The 15,635-nt window shown below is 41.2% G+C and overlaps 1 protein-coding gene across 10 annotated transcripts in view; it reads right to left on the reverse strand.

Annotated features, from left to right (window-relative positions):
• The window catches only part of fat1a (FAT atypical cadherin 1a), a 97,062-nt gene that overhangs the window by 3,296 nt on the left and 78,131 nt on the right, over positions 1–15,635 (reverse strand). For 3 of the 10 annotated variants that reach the window (XM_016670287.1, XM_007549602.2, XM_007549600.2), the window contains 13 exons: positions 15,455–15,592; positions 15,120–15,263; positions 12,751–12,948; positions 11,055–11,648; positions 9,886–10,108; positions 9,669–9,800; positions 8,608–8,765; positions 7,565–8,033; positions 7,142–7,295; positions 5,704–5,814; positions 4,972–5,615; positions 4,146–4,283; positions 1,221–1,256 (listed from right to left, as the gene is read on the reverse strand). In XM_016670287.1, the coding sequence (XP_016525773.1) occupies positions 1,221–1,256; positions 4,146–4,283; positions 4,972–5,615; positions 5,704–5,814; positions 7,142–7,295; positions 7,565–8,033; positions 8,608–8,765; positions 9,669–9,800; positions 9,886–10,108; positions 11,055–11,648; positions 12,751–12,948; positions 15,120–15,263; positions 15,455–15,592 (3,139 nt within the window). Of the gene's footprint in view, positions 1–1,215; positions 1,257–1,818; positions 2,246–3,556; positions 3,597–3,851; positions 3,915–4,145; positions 4,284–4,971; positions 5,616–5,703; positions 5,815–7,141; positions 7,296–7,564; positions 8,034–8,607; positions 8,766–9,668; positions 9,801–9,885; positions 10,109–11,054; positions 11,649–12,750; positions 12,949–15,119; positions 15,264–15,454; positions 15,593–15,635 lie in introns of those variants that run through there. The other 7 variants (XM_007549603.2, XM_007549601.2, XR_001661784.1 and 4 more) reach the window with 6 other exon arrangements.

Here is a 15,635-nt window from a genome sequence, read left to right on the forward strand (position 1 = left end):
TGAACTGACTGAACAAGTGAAAGTTATTTTTTACATGTTTGACCACGCTTGTGAAGTTGTTGGTGTATTTAAATGTGAAGCAATGGTGCGGAGTTAGAAAATATATTTTTAATTTAGTACATTTATGAACCGACAGGTTTTAAGTCAGTTCAGTGTTATTTTTCTGTATCAGATCGGTATCAGCCGATACTGAACCTCAGATATCGGTATCGGATGTAAAAAAAGTTGATCGGTACATCCCTCATAAATAGCAATTTTATTTTATTTATTTTTTTACATTTTACAAATGGATGAGTTTAAGTTATATTTATTTACAGCTATTTATCTGCTCATTCATGAGATTAGAGTCTGTCTTGATTTTATTGAGTGCAAATCGATGACATAGTGACAATTATAAGTTAGACAGACAAAGTGGGTTTTATAAAACAGTGACTACAGTGAACTTAAACATATAAACAACGTATTGAGCTGCTTATATCCAGTCAGTGCTAATGTTCTCTTAACGGTTCATTTGGAGCATTTAAAAACATTTCTACTATGACTGAATTACATCAGGAAAAAGTGATCATCATGTTATGCATTTAGTGATTGATGAATATCTGTGTTGAAGAAATTAGCCAGTTTTGTTTCTATAAAGTAAATGTCCAAACCAGAATACAGAGTCGATATGCTGTGTAGCCAAAGACAATGAGTAGATTTTTTTTCTTCTTTTTTTTCTTTTTTGCTCGTCATGTCTGTCACCATGACTACAGCATTTCAAACTCTTACTATCTATTTCAAAATTGGAATCTTGTAACAAAAATATTACAATACATGTGGCAATAAACCCAAAGTAGATTAAAATCACACTTTGGAATGATATGATAATCTAACGTTACTGCTTCTGCTAGATTATCCATCTAATGCAGATCTGTTTGTCTTCTTTTAATATAATAATCCCCTTATGCTAATAGTAGTAAGCTAAATGAAAATTTAAGATATTGGAAATATATTAAAAAAAAAAGAAAACAGCCACAAACACAAGTAGGAATACATCCGGTTAGGCACTGAGTAATCATTATGTCGCAGCCTCAAACCATGCGAGGAAGCGCTTTAGAAGATGTCACCTTCACCTCACAGCCAACACCTTCTCGCTTCAGATTTGAGTTAGTGGTAAAGCGTTTCAGGATGGGATCAGGAGCAACAGAGACCACCAGACAAACAAACGTGTAAAAAGTCACCTCTCGGGTTCTTGAGATCATGAGCCAAAAAAGACTCTTTATGCGAGGCAGGAGGGGGAGAGAGAGAAACAACAGGTCACGTTAAAACCTCAACAATACGCCGAGAATAACAACAAAACAGAGGAGGGGGCAGAATGAGACGCAAATAAAAAAAATGCATAGCAGCTTTGTCATTTTCTTACACATCAGGGGTGTGTGTGATATTCCTTTTGTAATTTCTACACACACGGTTTGGTCAGGAGATTTTATATACAGCCATAAATATCTGATTCATTTTGTGCTCAGAATGATTCACCTGAATGATTCTTCTACTAGTTCATTTCTAATAACACAGAAAAAAAAAAAAAATAAGTTATGGGCTAAAATATATACATACAGCCTAATAATATCAGGATGTATCAGAGAAACTACACAATTTTAGAAACCATTTTGATTCTGCTGAGTATTTGAACCGTCGTGCTTTGTTCAGTTTTTATCTAAGCTTGAAGGAAACCTGGAGTTTCAACAGGATAATAATAATAATAATAATAATAATAATAATAATAATAATAATAATAATAATAATAATAATAATAATAATAATAATAATAATAATAATGTGTATTAATGTATTTCATTTTATGGTTAGAGATACAGCAACTATTAACCATTAAAAATAAAGTTTTGAATTTGAGCCTGTTTGTATAGATCTGACTCCGTACGGATTAGAAAAAAAAAAACTTTAAAAAATTAACTTTTTTTTTTTTCCAACGGCTGTTTTTGAAAAGCTACTGAACCATTTAAATGAATCACCAAATTCCTCAAATTACCATCCCATTCCTGCCCAAAACGATCTAAATCCAAACATGAGGAGGTCAGAGTTTGACGAGGGCCGATTGTGTAAGACAATGACAGAGTCTCAACCTGCACTGGACACCAAAACACAGAGGGACAACAGCACTGGTGGACACAAGCCAGAAGAGTACCTTCTCCTTCCACAGTGTCAACAACAGAATTGACAAGGTGGATTACTGTCACAATGGAGGCTTGTGAGAGGCAGAGGGGGGTTGGGGGGAGAGTGGATCAAAGAGATCTGACATTAGTAAAAATGAAAGCCTTGTTCATTTATCAAAAAGCAAAAAACCAAGCAAACACAGATGGAATGTGGTCGGAGTGATGGCAACACACATCGGGGTCCTGGTCGCTCTTCACACACTTTTAGTCTTTGGAGCGTCAGCACTGAGTCTGAGGGGGTTATGGCTGGGATGAGACCGTGTTAGAGGGGAACACTGTAGCGAGGGTGATGAGGGGGAAACGGGGGGAGGGGTCAGGTTCTGTCTGTGCAACATAACACACAGCTACTATGTACTGAGAACCAGAGGGAGCCACTCACAGTACAGATGGAAGAATCAGGGGAATTCCCCAGAGATCCGAACACAAATAGTTTTTTTCTGTCAGATTTGGATATGTTCTGATTTTTGAAGGTGTCAATGAACAATGTGATGATGGACTGACCTTCATCATCTACAGGTGCATCTCAGCAAATAAAATACCATCAAAAAGTTAATTTATTCAGTAATTTCATTGGAAAAACTGAAACTCGTGTTAAGTATATCAAAGAAATGGCTGCGTTTCTATTACAAACCTGAATTTCACAATCCTCTGAACACTACAGCTGTCCCTGCTCAACATTTTATATCAATTCTGTTTAACAATATGTATTTTTAGATGTTTTCTGTAATATTAAAATTGTACAAGAAAATGAATGGTTACACTTTATTTGAAGGGGTGACTGACGTGCCACTGTCATAAACATAAAGAAGTCTTTATGAATGTTTATGGCTGTTGTCATAAAGTGTCATTCGGTAAATAATGACACTTTTAATGCAAAGTTGCTCTAAAAGTTGCATTAAATGTCCATTAAAAGTGCAAACTTTGTATGATTTTGTAAATAATGACAATTTAATATTTAATGGACTTTCAATGCAACTTTTAGAGCAACTTTGCATTAAAAGTGTCATTATTTACCGAATGACACTTTATGACAACTGTCATAAACATTCATAAAGACTTCTTTATGTTCATGACGTGTGTCATGTCAGTCTTATGCACACCCCTTCAAATAAAGTGTTACCAAATGAATTTGTGGGTTTTGCTCGTTGTCAGCAAAGAACATCAAAAGTACATGCTTAAAATATACCACTATGTGATAAATATAGATAAGTTTGACAATTTGAATCGTATAATTTAAAAATAAATACTATTAGATGATATTCTGATTGACTGAGATGAACCTGTAGGTGAAAACGAGAAAAATCAAATGAAAAGATGGGAGAACATAAGAGAAATAAGAATACCCTGGTAAAATACTCTTCGATGTTAAACATCCATTTGTCTCTAAATTCACCAAAAAAGAACAGAAAGAAACAGAAAAAGAGAAAATAAAAGATATGTAAGAAAAAATGTCAAATCAAAGAAAGTGATGAGCGACTTTGAAACATCCGTCTTCTTTCTGAAATAACGTCACAGAGTGAGAACAAAGAGCCGGGTCCTAAATGGTTTCTATGTTTTCCAATCAATAATATCAGCAGAACTGATCAGACGGGGGACTTGTGATTCTTCCGTCTGTATGGACAGTGACTGAGGACTTACAGGCCGGACCCCCTGCTTAAAACCTGGTTCTGGATCTGTGGACCGATTTGATCCATATGGGAGCTGAAGCCCCGCAGCGAAAAGAAACAGAAAAAAAAAGTAATGTGACCCCACAGCCACTACCGGGTCATTTATTCAGCACATGCAAAAAGAATAAAAAATAAAAAAATTCTAAGTGTTAGCTGTAAATTTACCAGGCATCACACAAAACAGGAATAAACTCATTACAAAACGCCTGAATGTTAAAAATGTAGAGCTGTCAGGTTAGCAGGTCCTGAAGTGACGGCGGCGTACCGTTGTCGTCACATGACTCTGACTGGAAGGAGCTGAGCGAGTGGACCTCTGACATGCTGCCTCTGGTGTTGTACAGCTGGCAGGCGCTCTCCTCCACTGGCTTCTTGGTCAGGCAGGGATCCAAGTCCACCACTTTAGCTGCAGAGAAGCAAATCAACCAAACATTGGGATACATAAGGCATGTTTTTACTCAAATAGACAAATATAATAAATACTCAATTCAGGCTGGGCATCACCGCTTTCATATAAGGCTGTCAAACGATGAATAATTTTTATCTGATTAACAACAGGGTTGCTGTGAATTAATCCTGATTAAATACTTGTTAAAATAAGTAAACTTCGTTAATAAGTCTATTTATTTACAAATCTTTTTATTAGGGCTATCAGTTAATTTCTCATGACTTTGATGCTTTGTTTTTATGTTTGTTCATATTTTTTATTTGTTCAAAGCAGATTAGTGTTGCTTAAGTCGTGAATAGCTGCATGTAAAAAGATAATCATGTTCGAATAAAATTTCATTTCATTAATAATTTACTCCATTGTTTTGTCTACAACAGTAAAATAATTTTGGGTTCTTTCCTGTGTTCTGAGCACCGCAGGGCAGAGCCGCATTTCTTTATACAATAAAGCCAGCTGAGGGAGGAGGTGGAGGAGGTCAATCTTTTCATAACATACCATCAAAACATACTGACAGCTTTAACAAATATGTAAAAAAAAAACATATTTTTTATTAAAGTTACAACATGTGAATTTTGACAGCCCTACTTTCCACACAATGTAATAAGTTAGATTTAGTTTAACAGCAGCCAGAGGGAAGCGGACTTACTGTCGTAGTCATAGTCCCAGTTGGGTTTCTGTATGGAGTCGCTGTCTGACACAGAGTTGGATGGAGGGGGCGGGGGCAGGTTGGGCGCCACGCTGCACACCGCCACGGTTTTCCGGTGTCCGTGAACAGAATCTGGGTTGAAAGTGGTGAACTCCGGGTGCTCCGGGATGGTGGAGCCTTCGAACGAGTTCCTGTCCAGGTTGTTCCGCGAGTCGCTAGGAATGCTGGGAGTGTAGGAGATGGGGCGCACGGGGACCTGAGGGGGGATGTCAGAGTAGATGTTCTTGTTGAGCTTGGAGTCGAAGTACGGCCTTTGGAGGAAGGAGTGAGGCACGCTGGAGCCGCTGGGGTGTTTGTCGGCGCCGCCCATCTTCGACTTGCTGCGGCACGCTCTCTTGCGGATGAAGATGAAGAAGAGGACCAGGATGAAGATGCTGAGCAAGAAGACCACGATGCCGATCACCTCCTCCAGGCCGATGTTCCAGGGTGTGGAGACAAACTGATTCTGCACCTCCTCTGGGAGCTCACACTTCTGCCCGCGGAAACCCAGAGAGCAGTTACACTTAAAGGAGCCGTAGGTGTTTTGACACTGGCCTCCGTTGGCACACGGGTTCTTGATGCATTCGTCGACGTCGCTCAGGCACCTTGGACAGAACGGAGAGGGATCAGTGAGGTTCTGATGCAAAGCGTCAAGCTGATCCAGATGGAAAATTTGAGTCCAAACAGACTTACCTGTCTCCCTGGAAACCAGCTACACACTCGCACACCGGACCGTCCAGGCTGTCGATACACGTCCCGCTGTTTTTACAGGGGTTGTCTCTGCAGTACGGCCCCAACTGGCACCTGAGGAAAGTGAGGATGGACAGGAGCTTCACTTCTGAGATGTGCTGACAGAAATCATTTTGTATCTATATCTCTAAAGAATCCATTAATGTGCTTTGTTGGTGATTTTCTAACATTACAACAAAAATGTTTTGTATTGTCTTCTATTTGCATTACATTTGATAAACCAACATAAGAAAGTAAATTATTGTGAAATGGAGAAAAAATAACATGTACCTTTTATTTTCAAATATGAAAAATGTGTATTTGTAGTCAAACTCTTTTACTCTGACTCTCCTAAATAAAACCTAGTGGCTACCTTAAAAACATTCATATCCAGTCTGACTGACCTTGAACTATTTGGAAAAGCAGAACAGATTAAAGACCTCTAGATGATCTTAACCCCATAAGACCCAGTGTTGTAATATTACGTCTCCATTTAAAAAAGATGGACACAGGTTGACTTTTCTTCTTGTTTTTTTACTCAAAATTAAGAGATTGAACCCTATAGTTTGAGTCTTGGAATGCTGTTGGATAGGAAATGCTAATAAGGTCAAAAAAATAACACAACTGGAGAAACTGTGGCTGAGCAGGATCTCTGTGATTACTGAACCAGAATAACCAACAAGTAGAAATTTTGGGGTGATCATTTAAATGTCTAAAATATGTATGTGTATATAATTTATGTGTAACACTTTCACAAAATGCTAAATATTTTATATTACATTTTTAATGTTATATTTTTGCCAAGCCTTACACAAACAAACATTTTAAAAAATCTCAAAGCAGAACATGTTCATCTCCAGAGGACTCACACAAATTGGAACTTTTTTTCAGGTCTTTCTATATCTGGGTTTTGCAACGATAAATGAGTTGAAAATAATAAAAAAACTACATTTTTTCAGAAAATTATTTACAAAGCAACTTGACCTATATGTGTTTATCCTCCTGTTTTATAATGAAATACTAATGCTATTAAACCGACACATCAAATCCCAGTACGTGTAATGTAACCAATGTAGTAAAGTTAACCAACAAGCTTAAGGATGGGTGTAGTGGACGGTTCCTAAGCAACCATTAGTAGTGGACCTTCATGTTTTGAATGTATAGATGTGACTGTTTTGGTATAAGAAAAATAAACAAATTCACTTTTGCATCCAATGGCTGTTTTTCAAAAGTTGCTGGAGTAGTACAATCAAATAAATCACTAAATTCTTAAATTAACACAACATTCCTTCCATCAAAAAATGTAATCTAAACATGAGATGAGAGGAATGGTTTTCATACATTAGAAATCACACATGGAAGCTGGGCTGATTTATTAGCAGCACATTCCTATCACCGTTACCTCTGTCCGGAGTACTGGCCCCGGCACTGGCAGTAGAAGTCGTCGACGCGGGGAACGCAGGTGCCGCCGTACAGGCAGGGGTTGGAGGCGCAGGGGCTTATTGCAAGCTCACACTGGGAGCCCATGAAGGAGGAAGGACACTTGCAGAAGTATCCTGTGGAGTTCAGGCAAAAGAAGGCTAATGAGGACGAGGCGCTGAGCGTAACATTCATGCAATCAGAATTCTGATGAGGAATGGGATTTTTTTCTTTAATTATGCAGGTATTTTGTGTAAATCTGAACAAATTTTGCATATTTCTTTAAAAAAAAAACCTGCAGATGAGACTGCCTTGATGTATCTCTTCTGTCTATAATTTATGATTCTTCTGGTTTAGGGTCGATGTGAATCGGTGCAGATGATCAAAGGAGCAGAGAAAGACTCACCTCCGTTGGACAAAGAGACGCAGCTCCCTCCGTTGGTGCAGGGGTTGCTGGAGCAACTCTCCTCAGGCGCGAGAGCGCAGCCCGGGGCCACGTCCACCATGTCCTCCAGCACGGCCTGCGCCCGCCGCGCCCGACTGTTCAGCGGCAGTTCCAGGCCGTTCAGTGCCATGGCCTCCATGCAGCCGCGCAGCCCGTTGGCGACGGACAGGCTGCGGCCCAGGCGCTGCGAGGAGTGCTGGCGGACGTGTCCGCCGAAGTAAATGTTGTTGTCGAGGTTGAGCGTACGCAGCGTGCCCGGGGCCGTGCCCGAGGCGGCGTGCACCTGGTCCAGAACCAGCTTGGCGTAATTACCGTCCACCTCCAGGGAGACGGAGTGCCACTCCCCGTCGTTAACCTGGGCACTGTGGACCGACACCAGGCCAGGGCCGCTGCCGCAGTCAAATTTGTACTGCAGGCGTCCGTTTACAATCTGTTTCAAGAGACAAAACGCTGCTGAGTTCCAGAGTCGGAACAAACTCTAAATGTGCAGGAAATGTCAGCAGGCCAATCATTTAACCTGGTCTCAGCTCGCAAAACTGTTTTTCGCAGTTTTGAGTAAAACACTCATTTTCATACAGTCAAAAAATGATTAAATGATTAAAGCTTCATTTAGACACTAAAGGAAGCTTTATTCTGTTCAAACATCTAAAATATGAAAACAATTGGTGTTAAAATCCTTAGATGGCAGCCTGGAACTTAAACACCTCTTTGTCTGGCATGCAGAGCGATCCTCCAGACAGACTGAAAATGGAATGTGTGTAAAACTCCTGTCTGCTTCCCTTCAGTACTAAAATAGCTTGTGTTAGTTTTTTTTTCCTCCCAGCTAGCCACATTCCCATAGTGAGGCGTGTGAATGGAGCTTTTAAATGCCCTTGTGAACCCTTCAACTCTCAGACAGAATGGGCTCAGAGAAAGGGCGAGGTCTGTTTCCTTATGCGGCTTTTAAATGTGGAGGACAAAGGTTCAAATTTGAAGATGCGACTACATAATGAGTTTGAACACACCTCAAGGATGCTGTAGTCTGTTCCTTTGGCGTACATGACAGTGGCGTGGCTGGAGAAGGTCCGGAGCCTCAGAGACAACTTCATCAGCTCCTTGTTGTCATTCTCCATCAGACGGTACTTCACATAACCGTTTCCACTGAAGGTCAGTGAGTGGCCATCTGAGACAAAAAAAAACATTTACTGAGAACAGCAAGAGAAGCAAAGCACTACAAAACCAACACATGGAGCTCAGGAGACTAGATGAAACGACACGGGGTTCAGGAGTGAAGACCTGACCAACATCGATCAAAAAGAAAACCTTTTTGAGTTTTGCACAGAAAAAAAAAAACGTCAGAAAGCCAAATAGCCTCGTACTTTAGCATCAATAGTAACCACGGAGCCGATAGTTTACTTTAGCACTGTTAGCATCTAACATTTAGCTAGTCATGACATTCTTACAGTGTTGACGAGTTGTTTGTATTTTGTCTCTCAGCATCTACAAATTACCTAAAATGTTCTCACACAAACAATGACTAAAATAACTTGCAATAGTTTTATTTCCTCCCAGTACAAGTACAAACGTTTTTGTTTTTTTTTGTTGTTTTTTTTCCCCCTAGATGCAGAGAGAAATCAGCCGGCCAATGAAATGAGACAATTTTCAGCATTTTAGGTGAGTGGCATCAACAGCGACTGTCTGCAAAATCGAATTCCATTATAAATGTGTGCAAAATGTTGGTGTTTTCATAAGAAATGCAATTAAAATTACGCGTGAAAACATTTATTCACACAATAAGTCATTAAACAACATGCCCTGCCATCATCCTCCTACCACTTCCTGTCATCTTCCTCATCTTTACTGACAGTAGTAACATCTGTTGTTGATCATGTGAATTGTGTGATGCGATAAAAAAATAAAAAAAATAAAAAAACATCTCCATTGCATATTTACAATAAGCTAATTTATATTTGTAAATGCTATTTGTACATTTATCAGGTCAGCTAATGGACTGCAACTTTACAACTCCAGAGACGGCAGTTCATGTAGAAAAGGTTTTAATATAAAAAAAAGGAAAAGTTCCTACCGGAGCATTTGCCCTTTTTGGCCTCTGGACACACACAGCTGTAGACGGTGTCTCTGGGGTCAGCCACGCAGTCCATCCCCTCTGGACAGGGGCTGTTCTCACACACGTTGTTCAGGACAGGACACTTACCGCCTAAATGTCACGACACACCGCAGTTATCAACAGGAGACTTACTGGAACAAAACACCCAATGTGTGTGTTTGTGTGATTGAAGTACCGTCACACTGGCACGTGGCCGTCCTCACATGCCGCGGCGTGACAAAGCTGAGGCGGGCTGTACTGTACGTGGACATGGCGGTTTTATCCAGAGAGACGACCTCATCACAGAAGTGCAGCGGGCAATCCAGACCCGCACACAGCTTCTGAACCACGCGCACGATGCGGACCCCGATCATGTCCTCGATCATAGCCGCTGAGGAGTTCAGCTTGCGGAAGACAACCTGATGAAAATTCAGCAGGAAATGACTCAGTCAAAGGGATTAGTGTGACCGGGGTGTCCAAAGTCAGTCCTCACTGGACAATCTTCTGTATGTTTCAGTTCTCTCTCTGGCTCACCAAACATGAATCAAATGATGGTCATTGGCAGACCTCTGCAAAAGGCTTTACATGCTGAGGCTGTAGTTGGAGCATTTGAATCAGCCGTGTTGGAAGAGAGACGCATTGAAAACTGTCAGGACACCGGCCTTCCAGGAGCAGATTTGGTTCTTCCTGCTCAATAATGCTACCTATGTTACCTTCAGTTATAAAAATTCTATGAATATGAAATATGACAAAAAAATAAATTTGACTTCATAATTTAATGCCTTGAAATTGGGCCTCTGTCTCTTTACAAACTATGTCTCTTTCAGAAACTCCGAATTCAGGAAGTCATCACAACATGGCTCCTCTATTAACCCTCTAATGTTTTTACCAGAGTTTCACTGAGAAGTAACTCATATTCTGATCTCAGCAAATAATCAGTTCCACTGGGTGTTTGCTAATTCCTGCTGGCTAGTCTGAAGGAGCTGAGAGGGGGAGTTATGAGGAAGGGATGCTCTGTGAAGTTGAAGCTCTGAAGATTAGAAACTGCAGCTCCAAGGAGGAGCTGTGCCTTAAAGGTGGAGCTTGGTCCCACCAGGAGTTTTGCTCAGCTGAATGGTTTCTATGAGAGACTAAAGGATTTCTCAAACATGCTTGAAAGAATCAAAGTAACACTCCAGCTATGTTTTTGATGAGGAAATAACATTATATGCTCAAAAAAGTTGATTTTACATAATAGTAAAGAAAAAGGTTGCCTAAAACTAATAAATTGGACAGCTGATTTTAAAATTATGCTAAATTAATAAAATCTCATGAGTGAAAAATAAAATACACCCTTTTGAAACATCCTGTTCTGGTTGGTCTTACCTCCTGGGACTGGTAGGGGCTCCCAGATCTCTCCAGGGTCAACAGGACGTCCAGATCTCCTTGCTCTGGCTGAAGGCTCACCAACTGGACCTCGCTCCTGCGGACCCCGGCGATGTTCCTGAGCGCCCGCTGGAAGTTCCTCCAGTAGTCCCCGATGAACTCCTCTGGGGCGATGCTTCCGAAGCGCACCGCAATGGAGTTGTCCAAGGCCTGACGAGTCGCTTGGCGAATGTGCACATTGACGTCGGCTGGGGTTGTGAAGCGTCCATCGGTCACCGTCACGTTCAGAGGGTACTGGCCCACATCAAGCGGCCGCAGGGCGATGATTTTGCCATCCGAGGCCAAGACCGAAAACAAGGCTCTGCTCTCGTCTGCTGGCGAGGAAGCGGGAGCAGCGAGGCTGTAGGTGAGGGTGTCGTAGATATCCTGGTCAGTGGCATGGATCTTTCCCAACACGCCCCCGGGGTACTCATCGCCAGCAACAGAGACAAAAATGTCCAGCGGAAGTACGGCAGGGGGATAAATGCTCTCTTCGATGATTCGTACGCTGACGAAGGCAGTGGAGGACAGCTGGGGCTTGCCACTGTCGGACACCTGCACAGGAGAGCAGGACAGTGAGGCGTTACCTGCCTTCTAACACCAGAGGGCAATCAAACTCTTCCACTGCTGCCTCAGTCCCTCGGCTAACAGCATCCACACATTGCAAATGCACCAGATACAGAGAGCCAACAAAACATTAACGAGATCAAACATCTTAACAACCACACTTTCAAGAGATTTAGCTGTTGGTTCTGCAGGAAAACAACCAACAGCAATGACTCACATCGGAGCTTGAGTCTTGTGTGCACAACGACATCACACTTTTCATGTCCCATCTGCCCACACATTTCTCCTCTGTTCCCTTCCACCGAGGTAACACGTGACAGAGCCAAATCAAAGCTGCTCTCTGTCCTATTTAGTCATCTATAAGGTGCTTTGAAGCAGCTGTGGACTTTTATAGACTTTTAAAATACTTTTGTTAGTTTGTAAATCACTCAACGGTTTAGCACCACAATACATTAAAGATCTGCTGTTGTTGTATCAACCTTCCAGACCTCTCGGGTCTCTCTGGTTCTAGTTCTGGTGACGCAGCATTCAGCTTCTGTGCACCACAAATCTGGAACAAACTTCAAGAAAACTGCAAAATAGACGAAATGCTGAGTTCCTTTAAATCAAGACTAAAAATTCACCTATTTAGTATTGCTTTGGAGCCATAATTAATAAAACATTGATTAACATATTAGAAATGTAATGATGATTTTAACAATAACTCGTGACAAAATGCAATATTGGTTATTGGCTTTCACAACTGTTGATGTGTTTTTGATGTTTTTATGTTTTAATGTAAGTGATGTGAAGCACTTTGAACTGCCTTGTTGCTGAAATGCTCTATAAAAATAAACTTGACTGATTGATTGATACTTCTATTTAAATCAAATCAAATCAAATTAGATTTTACTTCTATTCAGCTTCTCTGGTAAAGTTGCTCTCGGTGCAGCAAGCTCTCAGTAAAATACTTCAGGGGGTTCAGACTGCTTGGAGAAGCGATGGAAGGCAGGAGGGAAAAGAATGGGGATTAACAGAAATCTGCCAAAGCTCCAAAGTTTAAATTGATGCAAACCGCTGACCCTTGTCTCACCTCGACTCTGGGACTCACCTGCGCTTGAAGTAAGTAGTGTTCTTTAGTTTTCCTGCTCAGCACCCCTGTGGTCACCAGCGCTCCCTGCTGGTTGATGTGGAAAACGCTGCCCTCATTCCCCTCCACGATGGTGAAGGTGAAAGGTGGGCCGTTGTGTGAAGCGTCTCGATCGCTCACGGCCAGCTGAAGAATGCTGGTGCCTTTTGGTCGATTCTCCTGAGAGTCACAAGAGGTGTGATGAGAAGACGTGCTTTGCTTGAAGTCATTGACTTGTGAAATGCATCAATGCTGCTTTGTGAACTGAAAGAGCGTCGCTGAGCTGGACAAAAGGCCATCTGAAACTGATCCCACCTCCATGGAAAATAGGTGCATCTCAGTCAATCGGAATAGTTTTGAAACTCACAACAGAGAGTCACTACATAGAGAATGACATTTGCAAGCTTTTATTTCAGTTTATTTCAGCTGGTCAGCTGGAATGTATTACCTTTTGCTTCTGATCTACCAGAAACATTCAGCTATCAATTATTTAAAAGCCCTTAGGACTAAAAGGACATTCTTCTGACTTTCAAACATACTCCTGCAAACATATCCATTAAATTGAGTACATTGTGTGCATGTGTGCGTGCATGTGTGTGTGTGTGTGTGTGTGTTTGCATCTATTTCTAATTTCATCAAGGCAACAAATAAAGTAAGACCAGATCAATGAAACCTCTGTGTTCTTTTAAAAATAGTTTGAGTAATGGAGATGACATGTTAATGACAGAACTTAGCTTGAAGCATCCTGCTTCTGGAAGGTTCTGCTTTAATGCTGACCATTTCTGACTTTTCATAGTTTTTCCAACTGGACAAAAGAAGAGATACCTCCATGATTCTTTATTTTCTAAGGTCTCTGTTGGCTTTGTCTGATCAGACAGTAGAAGTTAAAAGAACAGCAAAAGTTTGAAAAGAAATTGTTCTCCTTTTTGTGCCTGAATAATGTCCACATCTGACATCTATTGAATCTTTTGCAACCCATTACATTCATTCTGCAGAGCTAAAAAAAAAAAAAAGCTATCGATCTTCCTGTGGGTGTATACAGTATGTGTAGCTCTGGATTTTCCCCCTCATGGTTGATTTAAGAGAATTTACTGCAATACTTTGATCAAACCCTAATAGGCCATAAAGCACAGGCAGTGAAGAGGTGAAGCAATGTTCAGATCTGATGCTCTGCAGCAAGCTGGCATGTGTTCTGTCCACTGATCACATAAATAAATGAGTTGCAAATTGAATCCAGTATAAAGTAAATATCATACAATTCTTTGGAAACCCTGACAGTCATAAATCGTCTCATTTATATGAAATTGGCTGATATGTGGCAACAGTTTTCCTGTGTTCTAACTGTTTAGCTTTGTTTTATAAAGTGTTGTAGGAGAGCATTTGTTCTGACGTGGCGTTACTGAATTTGCTTTTGTATGTTTTCTAAAGATGAATGTAGCTGTATATGTAACTTATAGGACACTGTCGATAAGGAGCATAAAGAGATAGATAAAAATAATTATTTCATTGAATTATCTGCTCAATGAATGTTGAGGCAAGTAGTAAAAGCCATATAAATACCTAATGTGCATCCATAGTAAGAATGTCCAAATAGTCTTAGTGTCATACCTGATGTTCCTCATCCCACCACCAGGGGTTCAAACACACTTTTGGAGGAACTTCCCGGATAGAGTTTTGGTTTGTTCTAGTCCCGTTTAAAATATTCAAATATAAGTTTTCATGAAGCGTTTTTAGCCAAAGGCTGCATGGATTTATGGATGTAGGATTGACATGTAGGAGCTCTGGATGTTCACTTTCAGAATTATAGATATAATTATCAGTTAATAGCATGCTCCACTAGTTTAGCATATTCATCCTTCTAACAAAGGTCTAAACTTGCTGAGTTCATTCATCAGTTAACTTTAGTGCATCAGTCGCTTTACTATCCTTCCTAAATGCTGAGGGAAGAAAGCATTCTCTCTTCTACTGAGCTTCCACCACTCTATTGATGCAGCTCCCTTTAATGTTTCTTATCCTCCCCCCTTCCTCTAATAAGCCATCCCCTCTCATCTTTCCACCTTGTAGATTTCCCTCTCCTTCACTCCCTCCATCCCTGATCTGTGTTCCTGCACTTTAAGATTCAACCTCTGTCTTTCAATCCCCCTGCTTCTCCCTTCTTTCTACCTTTGTTCTTCCTCCATCCTCCTCCTTCTTGATATTCTGCTCGCAAAGCCGTCCGTTATTTCTTTCGCCTAATCTCTCTCTGTGTCCGCTGCGATCCCTCCTGCAGCCCCTCGTCTCTTTCTCCCTCTCCATCTATCTTTTTCACTCTGATCAGCAATCTGCACTGACCCCCCTCAGCCCCCTCTCACCTGGATGATGAGGCTGTAGTTGGCCTGGGAGAAAAGGGGTGGGTTATCATTGACGTCTGAGATGTCAATGTTGATTATGGCGCTGCTGGAGAGAGGGGGCACCCCGTTGTCCACGGCGACCACTTTCAGAGTGTACCCAGACATCTGGGGGAAACAGAGAGCAGGAGTTACTGTACATGAACAAAAGTGCTCTTCTAAGCAATAATGCAAATCACTAAACAAGCCTCCCTATTAAGTCGGCATGAGTCTGATTGGATTTTGCATTCACTGCAATTAGTTCCTCAATGGATTACATTGCATGAGAACAGCCAGGAAGTATCGGCTGCTCCACTTACTCTCTCTCTGTCCAGCTGGCGAGCGACTTTAAGCTCCCCGCGCAGCGGCTCCATGGTGAACGGGCTGCCTTGGTTGCCGTCCACAATGGAGTAGCGGATGTGATTGTGGGATGGTCCATCGGAATCCTCGGCCACCACCTTTCAGTCAAAGAGAATGCCACAGAGAATTGGTTAACATATA

The sequence above is a fragment of the Poecilia formosa genome, unplaced genomic scaffold, assembly GCF_000485575.1.
Source record: "Poecilia formosa unplaced genomic scaffold, Poecilia_formosa-5.1.2 Scaffold32, whole genome shotgun sequence".
Taxonomy (NCBI): Eukaryota; Metazoa; Chordata; class Actinopteri; order Cyprinodontiformes; family Poeciliidae; genus Poecilia; species Poecilia formosa.